Raw genomic sequence first — 26,852 nt, forward strand, 5'->3', positions numbered from 1 at the left:
TAATTTTTATTTTTATTATATTCAAAATATTTTAGTATATCGATCATTTGTGAGTTAAAATTTGTCTATGTAAACACTTATTTTAATAATTTCTTTTTATTATATATTTTTCTTTTTTTAATAGGATTTTTTTATTTCTTTATAAAATAGGAATGGAAGTCTGTTATGTATTTTTCTTTTCTAATAGATTTTTTTTCATTTCTTTATAAAATAGAAATTAAAATTTATATATTAAGATTTTATTTCTTTGTTCGATCCCCCAAAGTTTATATAAACACATATTCAGTTATTTAAAAAATCATTCTCTATTATTAACATTTTTTTTTTGACAAATAAAGAATTTCTCTTCTCTTCTCTTCTCTTCTCCTCAATTTTATTCTATCTCCTCGATATCTCGCAAGATAATTATTATTTTATTCCGCGTCAATAATTTTCCTAAAAAAATGTTACTCAACTTATTGTTATATATGACATTAAAAAATGAAAATAATAATAATTAATCATTTTCCTGTGAGTATGAAACAATGAGGAAACTTTGCTGCAAGCCCGTTAGATTGTAGTTCTGCAAGTGCTACTACTCTTTCAACGCTTTGGCTCGCCCAACATCTTCCCCTCAAAGAACTCACTTAGCATGCGCTCGAGATCTTCTGGAGTGTATCTAATGTACTTGCAAGGGTTCTTACCAGTCTCAACCATTGGCCTGCAATCCCAGACCACAAAACTAACTATACACCACGCCACAATGTATAAAATGAAAGAAATGTAAATATGTAATCCACATAAAAAGTAACAATTTCAGAAGAAAGGTAAAAAGGGGGGCATGTGGGTAGAATGGAACATACCCAAATCGTTTGATGTAAGATCTGTAAGCTGGTAATAGAACTTCAGCAATTGCAAGTCTCAGATACTCACGCAACTCCTGATCAGGCACTGTCCATTGAGACTGTCTTTGATGAAGCTCCTCAAACTGAGAATTAAAGGACTTGAACCTGACAAGAAAATGGATAATGGTTCATTTTTGTGCTTTTTACTTAGAATGAGGGAAATCTTCCAGACCTCTCTTTTATTGATGCCTTTGAAACGTTGTTGGCTGCATCATTTCCTGAGGAAGAACCACTACCTGATGGAGACACTCCTTGAACAGAAAGTGTTTGCAAAATCTACAAAATGACAATATGATAACACAAAAAGGAAAAAAAAAACAAATAATGAAATCTAATATGCACTTAACCTACAAGAGAACTAACTAGGAGTATCACAATGTTGATGTCCATGTAATTATATGAAGACGTATTTTCAGAAGCAAAAAAATAAATTAAAAGTTAATGAAAGTTTTATGAACTAAGGAGATAAAACAAACATGTCAAGAAGACTGATTGTAGAGCTTGCGACCAGACTACTTGACGCACCTTTGCCCAAGCAACCCTTTTGTATTGGTTTGCATTTTGTTGCACAATCCTTCTGTGTCTTTGCACCCAATCATCACCCAATACATCTTTTGCTTCTGATCTGAAATTATCAAGAAAAAAGAGATATAGGTCTTTCGACTCCATTGCAAAATCTAAATATCTAATATTAATATTCTTCATACCTGCTTAGAGATCTCACCATATAGTGTATATTGTTCATTAAAAATAAGTAGGTGAGGGAAGGATCTTTGTATTGCTTAGACTTGTTATCAAGGTTGCTTTGTAATGCTTGCATAATACGCATTGTTACAACTGCCAACTGAGAATCCGAGTTATCTCCAGTTACATATTCCTGGAAGAGTTGATTTAATGTTGACTGGTAGCTGGCACAGATTTAATGAGCATATATATTAGTAGACCTTCAAAAAACACATCTATAAGATAATCAGTAACTAGATTAAAATGAATAAAATCAACTGGGTGAAGATACTTTGATAAGATGTTTTCAAATAGGTGCATGGTTTATGACTCACTCGAATAGAAACTTCACATAATTAATCACATAGCTGGTGAGTGGGTGGACAGTTCCATCAAGGACAGTTGTCCTTGTAGCATCCTTTTCAACTGCCTCTTCGAAGTCCACAAAGGTTTCTTGTGCTGTTTGAGCCAAGCGTTTGGACAAGCTGAAAGCAGCCTCCCTCATTTCAGTACAAGATTTGCCTTGAAAAACTGTTTCAATCTGACATATTGCTAAAATATTGAATCAATATCATCTTCAATATTCATATCAAACATACAAATTTTACGAACCATTGTGCCCTACATAATGTTATATTCATGCTTGCAAGCAAATGGGAGGACAGATACAAAACAACAGTGGAAGAACTTTCCAGTTTGTTATAATTCTCAACAAAAGCATATGGGTGCAAAGCAAAGCATAAGAAGAAATAATTCTCAACTAAACTTTATGCTATATTAACAAATGCAAACAATTAAAAGACAATAACATGGGACCATTGAGTTAAAATTTATTAGCAACCCAATGAATCAGATTGCTCTTGCAAAAAGATACCCATGAAATTTTTAGGATTTTTAAAGAAAATACTAACTTTACCTCTGTATGAAGTTCATGTAGTACTTCATACATGTCAAGAAGCACAAACAACTTCTCTGGTGATCGTTTACTTTTGGCCACAGCATCTCCAAAACTAAGAAGTACTGCCACACTATTTGATGTTACTTCAGCAAAACATTGATCTTTATTAAGACTAGTGTCTTCAAAGATTTGATCACAAATTTTCCGTTCACCAGCAAATAGTAGTTTCACCTGTTACATGCAAAATCAAACTGATATAAAAATTCTTTTTTTTGAAAAATGTAATCATGAAAAATTCTATGTAAATGCATACTGCAATTCGCATAAAGTGAATCCAATTCTGAATCTTGCTTTCCAAGGCTTCCCACTGCATTCTCTGTACATCATCTTTATTTAGCTTTTCAACTCCCAGTTTTCGGAGACTTGATTCTAAAGTTGAACCACGAGAATCCCTGATTAAACAGAATATCAAAATCCAGTTAACTAGGAAAATCTATGAAGGTGTGTTTGGTTCATATATATAGCTATTATATAGTCAATGAATTCTCATTGTAAAACCATTCCTATATTAGGTTAGAAAATTAAAGTCAGAATATTAATTCTCAGTGAGGAAAGAGAAGAGAGGTTATGGGCATAGAAAAGAGGAAAGAGAAGAGGGGAGAAAAAGTATGATTTGGCAAATGGGTAAAACGGGAAAAAAGCTCCTTTTGGGTATTTTCGAACTTTGGGTGCCTTTTGGTCAATCCCAAACCTTGGGTGCGCCTTTTAGGCAATTCCCGTTTTATTATTTTTTTTTAATTACAACAACGACAACAACTAAATCTTATCCCACTAGATGGAGTCGACTATATGAATCCTTTTACGCTATTGAGCTCTATCTTCTACTATATCATCATCTATACTTAAATAAATTTTATCTTGTCTTATTGTTGCTAACCAAGTCTTTTTTTGATCTTCCTCTTCCTTGTTTGATATGGGTGTTTGTCATAGTTGTTGAAGCAATCCCACTGGTCCGTGCGACCATGTGTTTTGGTGTTTGGGCAAAGGGTTTAAGTTAGGCTCACATATGTGTATTTGAGTTATGTAGGTTTGCAGGATACACATGCGACTCAGGTTGATGGCTTCGGGACCGGTGAAGGATGAAGCATCCGAGGGACCGTGGACAAGGCAGCGAGGACAAGGGCCAAGGGAAGCGACTTCGAGGCATACGCGAAGGATGGCATTGAGGACGAGCCGCGGGCTTGAATGCATCCGAGGGACGAGAGCCAAAGGAAGTAGGCTTGAAGGCAAGAGGTTAAAGCTGCAAAAGAAGTGTCAAGTGAGTCATAAGGGTGAGGGTACGAGTGCACGAGAGATTGTACTCGGAGTAAAATCCTAGTTTTAAGATTTTACTGTAGCAGTACTGTAACGTCACTGTAGCGTTAATGTAGTAGTACTGTAGCAGTCTACTGCATGTTTTAGCAATCGACTGGTGCAGTCGACCGCGCAGTCGAGCGATCGGGTATGCCGCGCTGCAGAATGGCTGTATCATTCGATCTTGATTCTTGTGCATCACGTTTTTGATCGATTGAGTTTTATGTTGTATGGCCGTAGCCGTATGTCGACGGTCGGCACACTTGCACATCGCCGATGATCGGTTTTGAAGTCGGGTTTTCAACCCATGACCATATAACCAAGGCTTGAAGCTTGGTTATCACTAGCCAGTAGTGGTGGTAAACCGTAATTAGTAGTCTACTTGTTCTCAAGTTTGTGAGTGTTGTGGTGAGGTTTCTCCAACAGCTACTGATGATCAGAGTTTCTGGGGCTAATCCACCACGGATCGAGGATCGTCCAGGAGGACGCTGAGTAGGGCTCTCACCGAACCACGTTAACGACGTGGTTAGCGGTTTGCTTGTTTTTCTTTCCCTTTAGTGTTTAGCTTTCATATTTGTAGTTGTATTTCTGACGTGTTGTAGAAAGAAGCGAGGATTTGGGGGATCGTCTATCCAACCCCTTCGTCTCGAGCTGAGCTGATCGGGCAGGAAGCTCTCCCGTTGGACTAGGAAGCACAAGATGACCGACTTGATAGAACCGCCAAAGCTTGAAGGTAGAGGCTTATGGAACATCACGTATTGGATGATGAAGATGGAGGTGTTCTTCAATACGGATTGGGACACCATGATGGTGGTAAGGAACCGTTCGAAGTCCCGAAGGACAAGAAGGGAAAGAAGCTTCGACCACGACATTGGACGGAGGAGCAAACCACACGATCAAAGGCAAACGACAAGGTAATATCTATGTTGATTGATATTGTGCCTAATGACGTGATGAGCCATGTAGGAAAATACGAGAACGCTCATGATTTGTGGAGCAAGATAAAGAAGCTTCAATGGGAAGAACCTTTGTCTACACAAGAGGAGGAAAAATCCGAAGAAATGGATGAAGAAGCTCAAGTAGAGAAGGACCAATCGGATGTGGAGACCAATTCAACGTCAAAAGGAGAAGAGGAAGTGAATTTGGTCACATTTGAGGAAAAGGATGAAGAAAGGTCATCCACAAGTGTGGATGAGGAAGATGAGGTAGCATCTACATCCTCAAAGGTTGAAGAAGAATCCAAGACAAGTGAAGAAGAAGAAGAAGTCTTGGAAGTCAACCTAGTGAGCACCTCCACCGAAGCAAAGTCAAAAGATCACATTATGTATATTGGGGCATGAAGAGGACACTACAGAGTAGATGTCCATGGGTGATATCTCTCTAACTCAATTCAATTCATTTTGAATCTAATTTGAGTTGTAGGGAAGAAGAAGGAAAAAAGCACATATGCTTCACTGTGGAGACATGGGTCATTACCACACCAAATGCCCAAAGAAGAAAGAAATCAAGTTGGCTCTTTGAGGAGGAGGAAAAGGAGGAAGAATGGAGGCTCATGGCAAGGGGAGCCCAGTAAGGTAGAACCCAATTAAATCAGTTTTAATTCCTTCATGTTAGGAAAAATAATGTTAATCATTATATGTCCATGCAAAATTTTGGTTTCAAATATCATAATAGGAGTAAGGTAATTGTAGATCAAAACCCTAGGAGACTCATTCATGATAATTATAGAAATGGTAGACCTAAGGAAACCCAAGTTATTAATCCCAAGAAAGGGAGACACATGTCTAGAAAGGGTAGGTCTAGGAATGTCCATGGTGGACATATTGATTCTAGGGTTAGGAACTTAGAAAGGGAAAATCAAACTTTGAAGGCAAAGCTTGATAAGTTGGAGAAAACCCTAGAAAGATTCAATGTTGGATCTAAGGGTTTAGGTATGGTGTTGGGGTCGCCAATGACATGATAGTCGTTCAGATACCGATCTAGTGTCTGGCTAAAGGAAAGTCTCTTATGCTAGGGTTGTACTATCAGAAGGGAGAAGCCAATAAATGACAGGAAAGCCATTTAAAGATAAGGAGAAACTAACCAAGAGACAAGATGTGTCCAAAGTTAAAGGTTAAGGACTAGCAAGTGTGAGTCATGCACTGGAAGCGTGGCTCAGCTATCATGGATGAATCACCTAGGGAGGTGACTAAGGCTAAGAGCTCTAGGGGGAGCTCAAAGAGTCAATTTGGGACCCATGGCCAATGGATCTCAAGTGGGTTTTACTTGGGAGTCTAGGGGGAGTCATGGAATGTGCCAAGTGGTTTAGAGACAGACTTGAGTCTCAAACCTAGGGTTTTGGCACAATTGGATTGTGTTTCATGTAAGAAATATGACAATTGGGCAAATACATCAAGCATGAAAATTGGTCATATAGCATGAAAATTGGTTTTGGATGTATAGATGCCATATAAACCAATGTCAGGGATGCATTGTTGGTTAGTATGCGCAAATATATCAAGAGGAAGCCAAAACTAGGACTTTAGGTCAAGGTTCAATTGAACTTTTTAGCTAGTTTTGTATTTTGTGTCAATCTTGGGATTTGTGATAAATATATTTTTGTATATATTTTTTCCAAGTAGACATTGATATAATAGACTTCTCCACAAAATTTGAGAAGTTTTGGAGGTCTGTGGAATTTCTGGCGCATTTCTAAAGTTGGCCAGAAAAGGCTGATTTTTTTATGAATAGTGTACCAATTACCAGTCGACTGGTAACAGTGTTTTTGAGCACAGAATGTCTCTGTAAGCACTGGATTTTGACCGGGTCAGCTCGTATAGATGTATGGAATCCATGGGGGATAAATACATGAGTTTAGGGTCAATTGGATGATAAATTTTCAACAATTGGGATATTGTTCGAAAGCTTTTTGGATGTTAGGCAAAGGGGGAGAAGTAAGGTTTAGTTAGGAAAACCTTAGTGCCTTTACGTAGGGGAAGCCTTGGGATAGGTTCTTAAAACCGTGAAAATTCCTAGCTCAACGGGAGGCATGAGGGGAGCCTTTGATAGGTTTCAAATGCACATATATCGATCAAGGCTAAGTCCAAGCGAGCCTTCAGTATCAGAAGTCCAAGTGTGTAGCCTTAGCATCAAAGCCCATTCAAGTGTAATCTAAGTGTGTAGCCTCGCAATGGGGTCCATTTGTTTTACATATTTATTTACTATTGTTTTCCTAACTTGTATCGATCACAAACATCAAAATGGGAGATTGCCGGAGCAATCCAATATCCGCGTACTATGTGTTTTGGTGCTCAAAAGGGTTTAAGTGCCTGGCATGCATTTGAGTTGTGCAGTGCCTCAGGATACACATGCACTCTGGGGCCGATACCGGACAGTGAAGCACGGCATCCGAGGGACCATGGACAAGGTGAGGCGAGGCCGAAGGATAGAATCTTGAATGCGAGGACGAGCCAAAGGAAGCTCAGTCAAGCCAGGAGTAGTCGCAAAAGAGAGGTCATAGTGTGACGCACGAATCTAGGTGCAGCGATCCGGTCTTGTTTAATCTCGAGTGAAGTATCCTGGTTTAAGACCGAGATCAGCTGGCGGCCCAGATTTCTTTGGAGGTTCATGGAAAATAACCGTTAAATCGGCTGCGGTCGATTCCGCCCAGGGTGCCCTTGAATATTAGGTGAGCCGCAGAATCGCAAATAACTCATGATTGGATTGTGGCTTGAGATTAGGTATCGACATTAATAATGCAGTGTGAATCGGTACAGGCTGTGATATGGCGATGATCGTACCTATCGATCAGATATATGTCGTGGACGATAAGTAAGCGCTCGAGTAGAAATAACCCGGTTTTCCCCGCGACTATAGTAGTCAGCCCGGGCTTTATGCTGAAATGAGTTCGACTGTTGGTTCTAATTAGACTTGGGGTGTGTGTGAAGGAGTTTCTGGGTTTCTCCAAGGCTTGATCTCCGGTAAGCCGCCGGTCTGGCCGGGGTTTCCACCACGTGGGTCCACCGATCGTCCGCCTCGAGGACCACGCTCGACACGTGTAGAGAGCAGCCCCAACAACGAACACCGTAAACTACCTAACGGGGTTGCTTGACGGATGCGGATCACTCTTCCTTTAGTGTCTTAGCTAGCTTCGTATATATGTAGTAGGAGCCTCATTTCCGTCACAAGCCGCTAAACGCTATCTTTTGATGACAATGGGACATATAGTGAGTATCAGACCCCCTGCGACTGGCAAGTGCCCTCGCCATGCGCCAGCTAGTACTTGCTACAACGTGTATTGCTTTACGATTCATGTCCACATACCGATCTTCCTCGAATGTCAGGGGTTTTCCTCAGACCTTACGTTTCCCGTAATTCTGAGTCGCTCCATTAGATAGTGTGCCCAGGCGATCATGCTGACACTGCGTCTCATGCCTCGAGTGTCGAGTTACAACCAGCCCATGATACTCATCAGACCTGAAATCGCGCACCATAACCATAACATTTTTTCCGTCTCTTGCTATGTTTCTCATACGCCTAGACCATCCACTTGCCTTCACTACCTTTTTCCTTTAGCGATTTAGATTTTGTCATTATTACTTTACTGGTCGACATTAGACCTCTAATAGGCAAGTAGCTTATATCTCGAACAAGCTGCCCTCCAAATAATCTCAATCGCGTGCGTATGTTAAATCTGCATATACATATCAAATATATTTTAATTAGATTATTAAGCCTTCAAAACCTTCCCTCCCTTCTAAATGCCAGAATCTCATCTATTATATCTTATTGAGAAATTTCTGATAGCGTAATTCTACCCATGCAACCAAGAAGTAGTACTATGGTATTCCCATAATTAATCATGTTAAAAATAATACGATCGTAACGTCATCATGATGTAACCCCTAGATTCTGATTATAGTAAATGGACTTTTCTATGTACGCTTGACCAAATTTTTATTCCGAATTGAATCTTTATCCTCTGCATATTTAATTAATTTGAATAACACCTCTGTAACTCCTAATATTCTACATTAGCGCTATAAAATCTCTCATATTCCATAGGTAAATAATGATGGTAATGCAGATCTTGTTTTTGCTCCCGATATTTTTCAATTAATTGTCTAAGAAGATATATAGCTTCTATTATCAACCTTCTAGACATAAACTCAAATTGATTATTGATCACCGTGGTCTCTTTTCTTAATCTTTTTTCTATTACATTTTCCCAAAGTTTCATGGTATGACTTATTAGTTTAATACCCTTGTAGTTTGCACAATTTTATACATCTCCCTTGTTCTTATATATAAGGGAACTAGAGTATTTATCCTCCATTGATTAGATATTTTTTCGTTTTCAATATCATGTTAAAAAATTTTGTAAGTCATTCATACCTTATTTCCCTAAGCACTTCCATACCTCTATCGAAATATCATCTAGTCCAACGGCTTTTTCATTTTAAGAATTAAAATAAATAAAATATATAGTATTTAGATAATTTTATTAGGATTTAATTAAGTATTTTTAGATTATTCCTATTATAGTAAGAAATTGAATAAGATATTCAACTTAAATTTTAATTAAAACCCACTTCGCCACACAATGATACTTGGACAACTCCTTCGTAATATTTTTTAACTATAAATATAATAATTATAAATAAAATAAATAAAAATATTTTTAAAAAAAATATATAAATTAATTTAAAAAAATATTATTTATTTTAAATTTATAATTAAAATATATAATTAATTAGATAATTTTATTATGGTTTGATTAAATCTCTTTGGATTATCCCTATCATACCTAGGAGTTGATTGAGATAATCAATATAAGTTTAGTTTTAATTAAAAAAACCTTGCTCACCAACCCAACCCAACGCCACTTGTGAGACCCCTCCCACACAGCCACAGGGCACGCGACCCCTTGGGCGCTAGTGCAGGGCTTGGTGTCAGTTGGTGGCGGAAAGAAATGTTTCGCCCTTTTCAACCAACTCGACATGATATTTCAATCTATGGTTACCTATGCTTTTTATTTGATAAAATTATAGGGATAACATATAAAGTGTGAAGCTAACCATCAAAACCAAGATGTACCTTAATAAATTCAATTATTCAATAATATATAGAGAAATCACATTTTACTATCAATTCTTGAGACATACTCTAAGTTTGAAATCTTGTACCATGTTGGGCGAAATGATTAAAACGGATGAAATGTATCTTGATCTGTGCCATAGTTTTAGTATTTAATCAAAAAGATGCTATTTCACAATTATGTCGACGTTCCAATGCATAGTATTATTGATAAATTGGAGGTTAACGAAGGAAGAAGATGAAGTAAAGGAACGAGATATAGTTTGTGCCGAGCATGAATTTTAATCTTTTACCATGTCAAGCAAAATGATCGAAACGTATTATTTTGATAAACCATATTATTAATACCTGTGCTGAGTTTTGGTAATTTACTAGCATCATACATCGAATGATTATCATTCCAGTCAAAGATTGAAACTTCGACATACTAAAGTTATGCAAGAACTAGTTGTTCATGAGTAAAAGGGAATTATTTAATAATAAAAGATGCATAAAAAAAAGGTAACCTGGTGCACGAAGCTCCCGCCATGCAGAGTCTTTGAGAAAGATTCATTGTACACAACCTTATTCTATTTTTTACAAGAAGTTATTTCCAAGATTTGAATCCATGACCTTTAGGTCACAAAGCAACAACTTTACCATTGCGCCAAAACTCCCCTTCTAATAATAAAAGATGCATAATTTATAAAAAAAACAATTTTGATTGAATGTTTTCTATTATCATTTAAATAAAAGCACAAGGAAGATAGAGTTTGAAGGTTTTTAATGACATCAAATAATTGTACGAAGAATATCCAAGATTAGTTATATGTGAATTTTAAGCAAGGAAATAGAGAATATTAGTTATATTAGTATAAAATATGATGTGACAATATAGTTGTATTACAAGTACATGAATATGCCTAGTATCTAGCATAGGCTTATAGAAAAGCAAATTTTTTTTATTTTCTCCTTCCATGTACTAGCTATGAATCTTAGTTGTTGATATTAGTATTCTGACTAGAGAAATGTTAATGTTAATCCTAAAATTGAATTTGGAGGTAAATTACAAAAAAAAAGGATACAAAGTGAGTTGGACTAAGGTTTTATAGAACAGTAACTAGACTTGTATATGAATTAATAAGAAAACTAAAGTCTATGTTGTTTTGTTTCCAAACTTGTGCAACAAGATCTTAGGCACAAAGAATGCATCCTTTAGATGTTTAGGAAGGTAATAAGATGTACAGCTTAGCAAAAGTTCATGCAAGGAAAAACTTGTTAACAATGGGTTGCCATGCCTAGTTCAAGATTGAGATCATGATTTAAAATTTTATACTGTGTTCATAACACTAGATGTGGAAGATGCATTCAAGTAATATTTGTTAGTTTTTGTAGCTTATTTCTCTAAAATTCCAATTCGATTGTGATTTCCACAGTTTTAAATGGATAAATATTATAAGAGTAAAACTTAAAAGGTCATCTCGCCATGCATTTAAGTAAAAAGAACAAAATTATTTTAATTTAATTACTAATTGATTTGCAGAAAAACTAAAGTGGAAGGAAATTCAATGAATAATCCCTTTTAAATTTATCTTGGCATGGATAAGCATATGCCAAAATGTGTTGAGTATTGGTATCAAGGTATAGATATCATTTTGTGCTACCTGGCATGGACAGTTTTTACCGTTTTGCGGAGCGAGCGAAACCGGCACAGGAGGCATCCCCATCTTGACGGCGCCAGAGGAGTATTGATATCAAGGTATAGAATATCGTTTTATGCTGCCTGGCATGGACAGTTTTTACCGTTCTGTCGAGCTAGCGAAACCGGCACAGGAGGCATCCCCGTCTTGACGGCGCTAGAGGAGTCGCAGGATGCCTTCGGCAACGCCGGAAATGTCGGGACACTTCAGAAGGCGTCTCGCGACGCCTTTGGCACCAAAGGCGTCACGGGATGCCTCCTGCACCAAAGGCATCGCCAGAAGCATCCGACGACCCTTCCAGCGCTGCCGTACACGTTCGGGTGGTGACGCTAGACATGTCCGACGACACTTCCGGCGAATCAGGCGCCCCCGCAGCAGATCGCGGGTCGCGATTTTAGGAAAAATTAATTATTGTATTTAATTAATTTAAATAATTTCTAAGGATGAGTGACATTTCGAACGAACTTTTATAAACCCTAATTAAATTGTCCTAATATAATATATAAAAATATATTTAAAATTAAAATAAATTTAATAAATTTTATTAATTATATTCTAAAATTTTATTTTTTAATGTTTTTAAATTTCATTTTAAAATTTTAAAAATATAATAATTTTTATTTATATTCTAATATATTTTTTATTATTTTTTATTATTTTAAATTTCATTTAAAATTTTTAAAAAAATTATTTAAAAATTCTAAAAAAAATTTAAAAATTCTAAAAAATTTTAAAAAAAATCTAATAAATTAGATTTATATTTTGATATTTTTTTTATTTTATTTTTTTTACTTGATTTTTTTTACTATTTAAAGCATATATTATTTAAATAATAATTAATTAAATGAATAAATAGTTAATTTATATAATTATTATATATAAAGTAATATCTTGTATTAATTTATATACTTATTATTATAGATAGATCCATTTTAATTCGAGTTATTAATATATCAATTTTATTTAAATAAAATTATTTTTAATTATTTTTTCTAACAATATTATGTTGTTCAATAATTGAGAACTTATACAAAATTAATATACAACTTATTTTTATATATACCATAAACATATTTATCTTATAATTACTCTATATAAATAAAAAAATACTGAAACTATATTGGCACGGCACAATACCAAAATCATATCTTTCGATCTGACACGGGTCGAAATTTTAAACCTTAATTGGTATTATGAGTTACTATATTCTTATCTTCGTAAGTATTAAGTAAATAAATTATGTGAAATGACATTAAAAGAATAAAATTTACCTAAGTTACATCAAGTAATGCTTCGATGCATATCAAAGTGTATTGGGTGTCAACATAACACATAGTCAAAATTGTACCATTCTAGCTATGGATCGAAACTTTGAGATAGAATTATACTTAAACCTTACCACTACATATGTAGCTACTTTCTCTTCTTATTGTTTTCCTTTTCTTCTTCATCTCCTTGATCCCTTCACCTCCAATTCATCACAATTATGTATTTATGTGTCAATACTTCAGCACAGTACTAAAATTATATTTTTAGTTTAGCTTGAGATTTCAAACCTTTTGATTGAAATGGTCCTATGAGAGTTGAATGGTCAAGAATGATATAGTGATCAATCTAATGGCGGGTTTATGTGAATGAGAGAAATAGGGAGATGATAATGTGCATGGTAAAGGTGGCTTTCCCATGATCTTGATGCTCTCACAGCATAATAAAATAGAATGTTTCAAAATGAATTCTTTGAACCAACCTCAGTTATGTTCTGACCTAATAATGTCCTTGATCTCTATGAATGTGGGAGAACTCTTTCGCTTAGGTAAGTGAATCAGTATTATATGCTAAGAGGGTATATAAGTAAATATATAACATGTAGGAGCCTATATTTTATATTCTATATTCCTAAGAAAGAGAATTTTACATAGTTAAAGCCATGTTCCTGCTCCACTATCTACTGATTGATAAGGTGAGTCATTATTGAAGGTCATTAAGAAAAATCTTTATACAAAGCATAACAATAAGAAAAGAGATTTGATTTACTAAAATCATATATAGAAAGCTTCCATAAGCCTTAAGACAACATTTTTATTGGCCACTTTATCACAAAAGTTTCACATATAATTTTGTGCACAACTACTAAGAGAAAACACGCCCAGCATTTGTATAGCTTGGCCTCTAATGACTAGCCAACGACTAATTTTCAAATAACTTCAGTTTGCTGAAATTCAATTCAGTTGATTCAAATCTTCAACCTAGTCATTGTGAGCCAAAGGTTAAAAGTTCAATTGGATTTGCTAGCTTTTAGTCCACTAGATATCCATTATATTCAACTAAAGTCCAACAAAAATATATTTTCAAAAATTGAATTTGCAGTCTATTCAACAATCAACTCACTACTCCAGTCAATTGAGATACTCCACTCAATTGGGATCACTTTCAGTTGACTCAATATGCTCGAAGATCTTGAGTTCACATGGCATGCCTCTTGTAAGCCTACCTAAAGCTCTAGTATCGAACTTAATCACAAACTACAATAATGAACTTGTTGTTCCTTTATTGATGACTCTCTACAAGCTAACTAGTTTTACTCGCATCATCTCCTAGTAATGTTGCCTGAAAGTGTGAACCTAAATTATACTTCACACATAACCTCATACAACTCACTCATTCAGCTCTTCGACCGCCACATCATCCACAATGATGTTTCCCTCAAGACTTTATACCTTTAGGTTTTCACATGCCCAAAGACTCTCCATACTTCAAGTCTACACATACCATTCACGTGCCCAAATGTCTAACCTCCTCTAGGTGTTCAATTTCTTGATACTCATCCTAGAGTCTACCTCACTATAAATTTTCTAGTCCCTCAATGTATGAGACCATCTTTCGTCGTTCACCTCTATGTCAACTTTATTATGGACTCTGATCCATAAAGCCCAACTCATACATACCAATACCATAAGTAAACCAAACATACTCTTTACCAAATACATCAAAATCTTTTCAAGGCGATGTGGTCATACCCAACGACTTTTGAGTATTATCACACCAATAATCTCCCCAAACCAGTTGGGTGCATCATTACACCAACAACTTTCACATCTAGGGTAGAAGCAAGGCCATGATCCATGAGATGAATGCTCTCCACTAATGACAATTCAAAACTAATTTCTCTTCCTTTAGGAAAGTTTGTAATGGACTAAGAATGAGTTTTCTTAGTTAAGAGTTTCCTAGATGACAATGTTAATCATCTTAAAGTTCAATTAATGGATAAAGGCTACACCTGGATTTATGGTGTTGAGCACTTTGATATGCTCTCTCCAATGGCTAAGATTACTTTAGTCTCTCTTCCTCTCACCTGTTGTTGTCTTTCACTAGCCCCTTTATCAAGTTACAATAAAAAAATGTTTTCCTTCATGGTTCTCTTTCAAAGGAAGTTTAGATAGAGTAACCACAAACATGTAACGACTCGGCCTTTTGGCCTCTTGGGCGGCCCTTGTGGCGGCCCAACTAGCGGCCCTTATGTCGTCAGCCCATTTGGCGACCTCTCATGTCGTCGACCGACGACCCTTTGGCCGTGCCGTTACTCACTAGGACTTTCCACCCCTGGCCAGTGGATTTTTGCCTCCTCCAGGATTCGAACTCTAGACCTCCAGGCTTAAGTATTTGCCAAGTGAGATCAACATAAGGGCCGACGGTCGACGACATGAGAGGTCGCCAAATGGGCCGCCAAATGGGCCAAGAGGATCAGGTCGTTACAAAACATCTATTACTTGAGGGGAGATTAACCTCGTGTGTAAGCTAAAGAAGTCTCTCTATGAACTAAAGCAATTTTTGAGAGATTAGTTTGAGGAGTTTAGTCCAACTCTTCTACGACATGTCTATAAGTGGTATAAATCACTTAGTCTTCACAAACTACAATAATGAACTTGTTGTTCCTTTATTGATGACTCTCTACAAGCTAACTAGATAGCCCCTACCTAGTTTTACCCGCATCATCTCTTAGTAATGTTGCCTGAAAGTGTGAACCTAAATTATACTTCACACATAACCTCATACAACTCACTCGTTCAGCTCTTCGACCGCCACATCATCCACAATGATGTTTCCCTCAAGACTTTATGCCTTTAGGTTTTCACATGCCCAAAGACTCTCCATACTTCAAGTCTACACATACCATTCACGTGCCCAAATGTCTAACCTCCTCTAGGTGTTCAATTTCTTGATACTCATCCGAGAGTCTACCTCACTATAAATTTTCTAGTCCCTCAATGTGTGAGACCATCTTTCGTCGTTCACCTCTATGTCAACTTTATTATGGACTCTGATCCATAAAGCCCAACTCATACATACCAATACCATAAGTAAACCAAACATACTCTTTACCAAATACATCAAATTCTTTACAAGGCAATGTGGTCATACCCAATGACTTTTAAGTATTATCACACCAACTTTATTATGGACTTTGTGGTCATACCCACTTTAATTTATGAGTCCGGGGGGTGTATTTTTCCTTTTCTTACTGATTATTTCCATCAACACTTAGTTTGTTATTAGATAAATATTTATATTTGAAGAAGTACTTGATATACTTGAAGAAGTTAGCATGCTAGAATTAAATGAGTGGCTACTCCGAAGTATTAGTGTAGGGAGCACCAGAATCGAACCTAGGTTTTGATGTTGTCAAAGGTTCTTGTTGTGATCTAATATATTTACCAAGTGTGCAAATTGAAGAACTTGACGAGTTTAGAGGACCAGACACCAACCTGAAGTCTAGTTAGGTCAAGAGGATCAGAGAACTGACACGAAGCGCAGATCTGTCTGGCAAGAACCTAACAACTAACTAAAGTCTAAATGAAACATCTGGCAAGAAGACTTGATGGGAGACCAAACATAAAGTGAAATCATTCTGCAAATGGTAAGTAAGATAAGCAACTGGAGGAAAGAGATCTAGTGAAAGAGATCTAGTGAAGACGAGTCCCAGTGGGACTGTAGGTGCTGGTCCAACTTAGATCCAACTTGGAAATCTAAGTTGAGGTCAAGACTAAATCCTGATCTTGGTAAGACATAATCTAATTCATAATATGCATTTGTGCTAACTCTGTTTTGCAAATAATTTTGGTTAACTGGACTAACATGTTTTGCAAGAACTTGAAACAAAAAAACAAGCTCGGATGAACAGTACTCTATGCGCCTTAGGTGAAGGAGGGCACCCTGAGTGAAATGTTGAGGGCATCTTGGATGATTGGAGGCACCCAGAATAGATAAAATTTGAGGATGAAACTTCAACACTAGAAGCACCTTGGTTGCTGTAGCGCCTCAAGTTTAGCCACTAGAGGCACCTCAAGAGGATAAACACTGAAGTTCTCGAATCATATCAACGTTCATGGAGGCACCCCGGATGAACTGAGACACCCCCAATGCAGTATAAAAGGAGCATTCGGCCAAAACACTAAACATCAATTCTTCTACAAACTCCAACTCGATTCTCTTACACCATCTCCTTACAACTGTTGTGCTACAACCTTACTATGCCGAATCTACACTCAAGCAATCTTCTAGGCAAGAATCGAAACTACATCGAGCTACAAGTGTTGGTAACAATTTAAGTTGTTTATAGTGTTCTTGCATAAGAAAGTATAGGTTGTTACACTCTCTTCATTTCTATATTTGACCTCTCAGCCCAAAGGTTCTTTGGGAGAGAATTTTGTGGACTGCCTAATCAAAACGGTGTAGGGATCGTGGGCCCTGGAGTAGTAGTCGTGGGACTACAAACCAAGTAAAAACAAAAGTGTCTTTTTCTTCTATGAAATGCGTAGTTTAAGTTTTCCACTGTGTAGTGTTTCCGAAATGATTTTAAAAGGCGAAAGGAAAAATTTTACAAACGAGATTCACCCTCCCCCTCTCTCATTCGTTTCAATCCTACAAGTGGTATAGAGCAGGGTCGCTCTGAATTGGTACAACCACCTTTTTTCGATTTTTCACTTTGAGTTAGAATCAGTGCAATCACCTCTTCTAGCAAATCTTTCAATTTTTTTTAATTACTCAAAATTAGTGCAACACCACTCGAGCCGTTTCTCTTTTTTTATTAATTTATTTCTTTTGCACTACTAATCTAAGGCCTAGTCTTGGCAACCTTTTTCTTTTTAGTTTTTTTTTTTTTTGCAAGATCATTTCCTCTAAATGGCCCAAAACGAAGGATACAACTCGCCCTCCACTCTTTAACAGAGACGATTTTCCATACTAGAAGAAGAGAATGGAGGTTTACTTGAACACTAACATCGAACAATGGTTCAACGTTCGAAGAGGGTACACGACTCTAATAGATGAAGTATCTGATGCGCTCCTCAACTAAGAAAAATAAAGAACATGTAAATGAAGAAGAAAGCCCAAACGAACTTCAAGGCACTAATCCCCCTACAATGTGGGCTAACAAAGTAGGAACTCAATCAGATCGGACCCCTCGATAATGCAAAAGAGCTTTGGGACAAATTGATCAAGCTACACGAAAGCATGGATGACTCCAAGGTAACCCAATGGGACCTACTACTTAACAATTTATTTAACATAAAAATATAGGATGAAGAATCGCAAACCAACTACACACGAGGATCAAGGGCATCCTGAACGGACTCCACCTAATTGACCATCAACTAGAAAACAGAGATGTCATAAGGTATGCCTTAAACTCGTTTTCTCAAAATGCATTGTGAGTATCTATAGTAGATGTCTATAAAGTTTTGAGGAATCTTTCAAAATTAAAGTTAGACGAATTATTCTGTAAATTAGAGCTACATTAACAAGCTAACTCAAAACAAGTCGAGATAGGTATAATTTTTCTTGCAGGTTCTACTAAGGAAGTTAAACCAAAAACCCGAACCAAACCCAAGCAAGAGGGTGAGTCTAACTCAGAATCAAACGAGGGAGAACAACTAGTGAATATGGTAAGGAAAATGTTCACTAGAAGAAAGAAAGACTTCATCGAGAAGAATCTACAAAAGATAGATTAAGTCAATATCCAACAACACAAAGGCGAACATCACTTGCTATGGATGCAATAAGAAGAGCCACTTCAAGCACAAATGTCCTAATTCGAAAAAAAAACAAGTCCAAGAAGAAGAAGAAGAAAGAAGGCACTCGAGGCCACTTGAGATGAGTACTTTTCAGAAGAATCGGATGCTGAAGAACCTAAGCAAGTCAAGTACCTCACGCTAATGGCAACCGGACCCGAGTAAGAAAGCATATCAGACCAAGAAGATGAGTCTGAGTACGAGTCAAGCCATGGATCTGTATCTAGTTCATAAAGTTCCAACGAGATAGAATTTAACTTAACTGCAAATTTTTTTAAAATCATTGAATGCTTAAACAAAATATTAACAAAATTTGAAGAACAAGTTAAATTGCTCGTCGAGAAAAATCAAGACCTTAAGGAACAACTTAACCTGAATTCCTCAACTGAACAAGATCAAAATGGAAACTCAAGTTGCAAAACGCAAGGAAGAGAATTTCATATTAAAATATGAAGTTGAGAAATTCAAAAGACTTTTAGAAAAGTTCACCATAAGATCAAAGTACCTAGATATGATACTTGGATCTCAAAGAGTTGTGTACAACAAATCCTTGGATATAAATCTAGCTCAACTAATAAAACCTTCATTTCACTTGTCAATCAAAACAAAAAACAAACGAAAGCATGGGTTTCAAAAGCTTAGCTAACCCAAGCAAATAGGACAAAATCAATATTATATACTTAAAAGCGAAATTCATTACATAAACCCAAAACAAAGAATAAATGATTCGGGGGGAGGCATCAAATTAGTTAGAACCTCAAAAATATAACCTACCCACTTGGGTAACTAGGACTAGATAAATCAGGGATAGTTATAACTTATTAAGACCAAGGTTTAGTACTAAGTCCATTGGAGAAGACTAATTGAAAAGCTTTGTCTAAGGCACGTGGTTACTTTAATGATGTCCAAGACTCACCACAACCTGAAATCTTATTCAAGGAAGTTTACTTGGTGAACCCAAAGCTACACTTGAATCTAACAGCCTCAGTTAAATAACTCAACTCATCTAAAAAAACTATATTATTATCTTGGTTGAAAAATTTAAACCGACTGAGATGAATAAGAAAACTCAAATTTAAACATAAATTCAAATTCAAATTTAAACTTCAATTAAAACACAAATTTAAACTAAAATTAAACATAAATAAAAAACTTAAATTAAATGAAAACGTAAAATTAAATTACATTAAATTACAGTTAAACTAAAATTTAATTAATCAAGTAAATTAATCTGAAATTCAATCATTAATCAATCCTAATATAATTAAATTCAATAATTAATTAATTAATCTTAATTTAATTAATCCTAATTTAATTTATCAAGTTAATTAATCTAAAATTTAATAATTAATCAATCTTAATTTAAATAATTATAATTTAACCAATAAATTCTCCCGTTAGGTGATATAATACTATGACAAATACGCACATCAAAGAGGAAGATCAAATAAGGCTTAGTTAGTAATAATAAAATAAGATAAAATCTATTTAAGTAATGATCCATATAGTTGATCCTACCTAGTGGCATGGTTTAAAATTTCGACCCGTGCCGAGGTTTCAGTCTCAGGCCGGAACGATACGGTTTCGATATCGTATCGTGCCGTGCCGATATAGTTTCGGTATTTTTTATTTATCTATAATAATGATAAGATAAATATGTTTATTGTGTATATAAAAATAAGTTGTATATTGATTTATTATAAGTTCTCAATTATTGAATAATTTAATATTGTTAGAAAAAATAATTAAAAATAATTTTATTTAAATAGAATTGATATATCAATAATTCAAATTAAAATGAAAGTATCTATAATAATAATAATAATAATAATAATACAAGATATTATTTTATATTAATAATAATTATATAAATTAACTATTTATTCATTTAATTAATTATTAATTAAATAATATATATTTTAAATAGTAAAAAATATCAAGTCAAAACATTTTAAAAAATTTAAAAAAATCAGAATATAAATATAATTTATTAGAATTTTTTAATTTTTTTTAGAATTTTTTTACATTTTTTAAAAAATTTAAATGAAATTTAAAATAATAAAAATATATTAGAATATAAATAAGAATTATTATATATTTTTTAAAATTTTTAAATGAAATTTAAAATATTATTTTTTCAGTATATTAATTAATAAAATTTATTTAATTTATTTTAATTTTAAATATATTTTTTATATATTTTATTAGGATAATTTAACTAGTTTATAAAAGCCTCTTCGAAATATCACACATCCTCTACCCATCCTCCTTGGGAATTGTTTAAATTAATAAAATAAAATAAAAACGCAATAGCGTACGCGAGATCGCGCCCGCCCGCGATCGATCATCGTGATCCCGCGTCTCCTCCGGCGCCGCCGAGACGAGGACGCCTCCCATGCCGGTTTCGGCCGCCCGGCGGAACGGTAAAAACCGTCCGTGCCGAGCGGCACGGAACGACACTTCAAACAATGCCTAGTGGGATAAGACTTGGTTGTTGTTGGTTGTTGGTATTCTTAATTAATAAACATAAAGATAACCATTCCAAGATTACAACAGTATATCTTAATAAATGGTTTTTATCAAAACATGGATACTCAAAACATAATAGCCCATTATGCAACAAGTTTAACTTCTGGCATAGAAATTCAATTTTTTTTAGAAGAAATGCCACGAAACACTATCTCACATCTAGTATACTGAAAAGCAAGGTAAAAAGACTAATTTGTTATCACATAAGATTTTTTAATTTCTTTATGAATAACCAATCCTATTCAACAAAGCATAGGTTTCTTGATTTTTCTCTCCAATTATATTAGCCGAGTATGTTAATGGAATGCCAAATTTAAAAGTCTCTTTGTTTTACTTCTACCATTCATGCATTAGGTATCATTTTTACACTTAAATTTGTTATACTCATTTTTATCATGCATTTTCAATAATTAAGAAATAATATTTTTAATTCAATGATGCTTTATTTAAAATTTGTAATAAGTTTCATATAATAAATTTTTATTAGATATTTGATTGACTAATTATTGAATTCAATAATGAATATTGTAAATATTATTAATTAACCAATCTAATCTGATCTTAGTTTTTTTTCCCTTTAAATAAAGTCAAGGTGAGTCCATAATGTGTTCATGAAAATTTAGCATTGTATGATTTTTAATTCAAACCCACATGAATTAATAAATAAATTTTTATGTTAAAATAAATAGGTGAAAACATTAAAACAACAAATTAAAGTAAAAGCAAGTTAATACAACACACATTGAATAACTTGTAAATTTCAAAATTCAAGTACTATTTTAATAAAGGAATGAAGGATTGGGAAAATGCTTACAAATTTAGCCTTTATTTTTTTATCTAACTATTCATTAAAAATATATTTATTTGTTAATTATGTTTATACTCATGTTGTAGTCTATAGAAATTTATATACCATGCATGTCTCATCTATCCATCAATAACAAGATGCAATATGCAATGAATCTAGACGCATAAAATAGGTACAGAAACTTCAAATACACATTTGCCATGCACAGACTAGAAAACAATTATGCCATAGGTGCTTCATGGAATGACTTGTTAAAAGGATAGTAGTACCAATTCTCAGGAAAGAAACATGTACATAAATACCTGTAAATCTTTGCACACTGTTGCTGATGTCCAGCTTGGACCAATTGATTTGCCAAGTCATGAAGCAAAGGAAGAACCCTTGGAGGAATTAGAGTTGGTGTTTTGTACACAGCAGCCTCCAAGCTTCTATGCTCAGGCTTTCTGCCATCAGTTTGATTTCCAGGTTGATCTGATTGTGGTTGCAAAGATTTAGGAAGGCAGTCAAATAAGCGGTCAGGCTCAATTGGTTTGCTGAAAACAAAAAGGAAAAAACAATAAAGAATGCAATTTGGATGGATTAAAATTGATTGTCAATAAGATGCTGGATTGAAGACTGTATTGGAGCTATTCATTGTAGAATATAATCTTTTAAAGCATGATGTAGCATAAAAAAGATAATCTAGAAAGTAGTAAAAAACACAAAGTATATAGAGCATGGAAACCCTATACTAAACATGAACATGAAATATAGTATTTTGCAGAAGAAATGAACCATACTCGCTATACCAAACCAAAGTTTGGAACCGACAATTCGGAGATTCAAAACCCATGGTTAGCCAGTTCAAAAAAATTGATCCTTAACCTTCACTATCAAAACCAATTCAGAATTCAGTACAATTAACCACCGGTTACAGTTAACCGCTGGTTACGATTATGATTAGGCCTTTATATTTTAATTAAAAAATATTTTAAAAAATTATAAGTAAAAATACTTAAAATATTTGGAAAGTAAAAAAAGGAAATTAAAAAGGACTTAAAACTTATGTAAATGCCCATGTATCCCCTTAGGGTATAGGGGAATCAAAACTCATATAGTTTGATTATCTTTTTACCCTTATTGCTTTAGAAAGTAATATTGTTCAAAGACCTTTTTATCTACTCTTCGATATTGCTCACAATATCTATTATCTATATCTAATTCTTGCTTTTAGCAACGCCAATTTGGTTAGCAACCTCATTTTGGTAAGATTTGCTAGGAAATATATATTGTTGAACAATGCCATCTTCTTCAAGGAACTTAGTAAACAAACCCATTATTTATCCTTTTTTCTATTCTAAGTATCATTCAGAATACTCCCCTCCTCTATCAAACCTTATAGAAAAGACTTTATTTTCAGTTTGTTACTATTCTTCAACCTTATAAGCTTTAAAAGCATAAAATGCTTCAACTTTCCCACAAAGAAAATAGAGATACATATATCTTTTGTAGTCATCAATAGAAGTATACAAGGACTAAATAAGCTACAGATATCAGTGTGTAAAATCTCTAAAACTCCTCTTGACACCTTTAGAGCAAGTATCAGTTTGCTTACCTTTTGTACAATCCAAGCTAGTACCAAAATCATTTAAGTCACAAGTCCATAAGACTCCATCATTACTAGTGTCTTAATTTTTTTAAAAGAGGCATGACATAATTTTCTATATCACGAATTAGAAGATTGCTCATTGATAATATTATGCTTGATACTAGAATCACATTCATGTGGCAAAAGCCGAAATCGCTCGCCCCCAACGCCCCTACCGCACCCAACCCCAAGCCATCACGAGGGAAATAAATCACGACAGCCGAGAGGGCAAGTGGTGTTGGGGTAAGTTGCACAAGGTCCAGGGATTTACGCTCCGACAGCCCTGCGATTCGACCCCGCGACCTCATGTGGCAAGCATGCCACCACTTACCATCTCGGATGACCCGTGGTGTCTACTAGAATCACAGTCATGAACTGTGAGAAAGTTAAGCTCAAATTTTTGAATTCAAATTAAGTTTAAATAAGCCATCTATCAATGTTCTGGTACCAACAATCCTTTGATTTTGCAAAAACTTAAACATATAACTTTCAAAATGAAAACATGACCATTTTTCAGTATGAGAAAGATAGAATATAAAAGTGTTTCAAGCTGTAAAACATGACTAGTACACAATGAACTTAACGATCCCAATTTCATCGACACTTGAGTTCATCCAATTGTTAGAATAGATCTTTATTTTGATTTGGGTTCCTTTGTTCCAAAAAGCTAGACATGGTATCAACAATATGAATTGTTGAATGAGAACCAATCCACTAAGTGTTATGAGAATTAACAAAAAGAGACTCATGACACACTGAAGATACACATATACCATTCACTTTTCATGCAAAAGAAACTAGAGGTTTTATTGTCATTAGACATCATCAATACACTACCATAATTCTTTAACATGCCTTTCTTTTTTTATTTATAGCCCTCACATAATAAGCATTTCCAATTTTCTCATTTTGTGTGTGATGTAGTCTCTCCTCTTGGATATAAGATTCACTAATTTACCATTTATTTTTATGTTAGTTATAAGAGAAGCTAAGTGGTCATTTCCATAAGAAGAGAATTTAAAACGAAATAGATTAAAAAAGGAGTATGGCATCTTAACTTCTAGTGACTTGAGTTAGACCAACTATATCCTTTATTTGCATTATATGCTCCACACTTGAATTTGAGTTAACTCTAGTGACTTGGGGTTGGGGCGATTGGGACAGACTGACTATTTCATTTCATAAGTAACCCTTGAGTACGATTTATCTTTTTAAACATTATGTAACCTTAGAAGTTGCCTCAACTCTTCGGTTAAAATTGTTGAAACTTAATATGATATCTCTACTTAAATACATCAATCCACATGATGTGCAAAAAATAGTAAAGTTAATATGAATTGTTAGCTTGATCATAAAGTGTATCATGATGGTCAAATATACTAAATAATGTTTTAAGTGTAGAAATATCAATAAACTTAGAGTCATTATTTTTCTTGAATAAGAAAAATCCTAACATATAGTGTAAATTCACAAAAAAAACATTATGTTAAACAAATATGACATTAATAAGATTATACACAGGTATTCTTATCAAACCTTTGATAAATCTAGATTTGTGTATAAATTGCTCCCAAAAAGATCTAAACAACATGGATAGAGTAATGTTCTAATACCAACATAAAAAAGAAGTATATAGAGTATTAAAGGCCATGAAATATATAATGGTTTCTAAAAGAACATAATAAGATTTTGCAATGAAAATAAAACATAGCTCCAAACGCAGTTGTCCAAGAACAAGTTGTAAAGACGCTAAACTGCCATTTAGTATACGAGTCTTAGGCTAATGAAACTTGGTGGAGAATCATAGCATATATGTAAACTAGACTAGGGACCCTTTGATAATGATGTGAACTTCTAATGCTTTCTATGATCAAGAAAGCATATTTTGGAAACCCTAAAAGTTTCTCTAGAAAATCTCAACGCATCCAGAAAAAGACAATGCTGTAGCATTTTCAAGACTTAGACTTTCATGATTAATCTCATATCAAACTTTTCAATTTGTCTCATCATATTCAGTGTTTAAATGCATGATTGTGAAAAAAAAAACACTTTGATGGATTAATTGCTTTAATTATTCTAACAAAGAAGAGGTAAGAAGAGTCAAACAAAGAAATATAATCTGTGCACCTGTAAGTGGCTAAGAGTTGCTTGAATTCTTCTTCCAGCTTCAGGATGGCCTTTGCTAGCAAACTGTTTGAATGGTTCAGTACCCTATCACAATTCTTGAGGCTTTTATTTGAGCTAAAAAAGTGTACAGTTCGTTTCAAGGAATCAACTGCTACAAGATAACTTTCAAGATCCTCATGTGGTCCTCTTAGTATTGTAGCCTCAGCCTTCAACAAATGCATGAAATCCCAACAGAATTAATAATCATGATATTATAAAATACTCAGAAAAAGAAACAACAGACCAAATTATATGTTTCTTAGTTATCTCTTTTTGATTTGCAATTTTTTACGTTAGCATGACGATTTGAGATAATACAAAGAACATTGGACTAATAGGTATATAGAATTTCAAGTTAAACACAGCAATATTTGTCTATTCAATCAAAAAAAAAAAAAGGTTACGTAGTTGGAGTTATAAATATTTTTGAAAGAAGAAAACCGTTGAGAAGAAGGATCAAATAAAATGAAGGATAATTAATTATGAGTAGAGATAAGTAGAAATACAGAACAAGATCTCATTTTAAAGCATAAGGAACTTTGATAGGTACAGACCTGGCTTGAAACGTCAAACTGTGTCAAAATAAGCTCCGTCGTCTTCAAAGCCTTGTCAATGTTCTCGTGCGCCATTCTAATGGCGTGCGTCCTTACCTACCAAATATAATCATAAATGCCACATTTTCCCCATATATGAGAAATTAGTGAATCGAATAGCGCCAAAAGAGATAATCGAGGTAGGAAATAAGAACTAAAAATGGAGCAAAGAAAGAGAAAAGAAAATGGAGGACCTGGGTGGGGCGCATGGCAGCCTCAAGCGCGGAGAGTCGATGGTCGAAGGAGCCGAGGATGGCGACCATGCTTTCGGTGTTGCTCTGACTCTTCTCCAGTGATTCTTTCAACAAATTCGCCCTCCTCGAAAGAGAAGCGATCGTCTGCGGCACAGCCATGATCTCTTCTTCCTTCTAGATCTCCCTCTTCTTCTTCCTCTCTTTCGGTTTGCAGTAGCAGATGCAAAGCGAGCCATTCGGCGAGCAAATTGGCTAT

General features: G+C 34.8%; 1 protein-coding gene across 1 annotated transcript; it reads right to left on the minus strand.

Annotated features, from left to right (window-relative positions):
* Positions 1 to 372: 372 nt before the first annotated feature.
* Positions 373 to 26,852, minus strand: LOC122028623 (exocyst complex component EXO70A1-like). The gene is made up of 12 exons (XM_042587470.1): positions 26,597 to 26,852; positions 26,364 to 26,459; positions 25,771 to 25,976; positions 22,319 to 22,549; positions 2,819 to 2,957; positions 2,524 to 2,736; positions 1,943 to 2,148; positions 1,592 to 1,792; positions 1,410 to 1,509; positions 1,057 to 1,160; positions 843 to 989; positions 373 to 700 (listed from the first exon to the last, which is right to left on the minus strand). The coding sequence occupies exons 1-12, from the start codon at positions 26,753 to 26,755 to the stop codon at positions 583 to 585; spliced, it is 1,920 nt and encodes a 639-aa protein (XP_042443404.1). The 5' UTR covers positions 26,756 to 26,852; the 3' UTR covers positions 373 to 582.

The sequence above is a fragment of the Zingiber officinale genome, chromosome 10B (genome assembly GCF_018446385.1).
Source record: "Zingiber officinale cultivar Zhangliang chromosome 10B, Zo_v1.1, whole genome shotgun sequence".
NCBI lineage: Eukaryota > Viridiplantae > Streptophyta > Magnoliopsida > Zingiberales > Zingiberaceae > Zingiber > Zingiber officinale.

Coding starts and splice junctions, on each gene's coding strand:
- LOC122028623 (XM_042587470.1), bottom strand. CDS start 26,755: ATGGCTGTGCCGCAGACGATCGCTTCTCTTTCGAGGAGGGCGAATTTG. Junction 2,737..2,818: donor TTCACTTTATGCGAATTGCA/GTATGCATTTAC, acceptor TGCATGTAACAG/GTGAAACTACTATTTGCTGG. Junction 1,161..1,409: donor AAAGGGTTGCTTGGGCAAAG/GTGCGTCAAGTA, acceptor GTCATTTTGTAG/ATTTTGCAAACACTTTCTGT.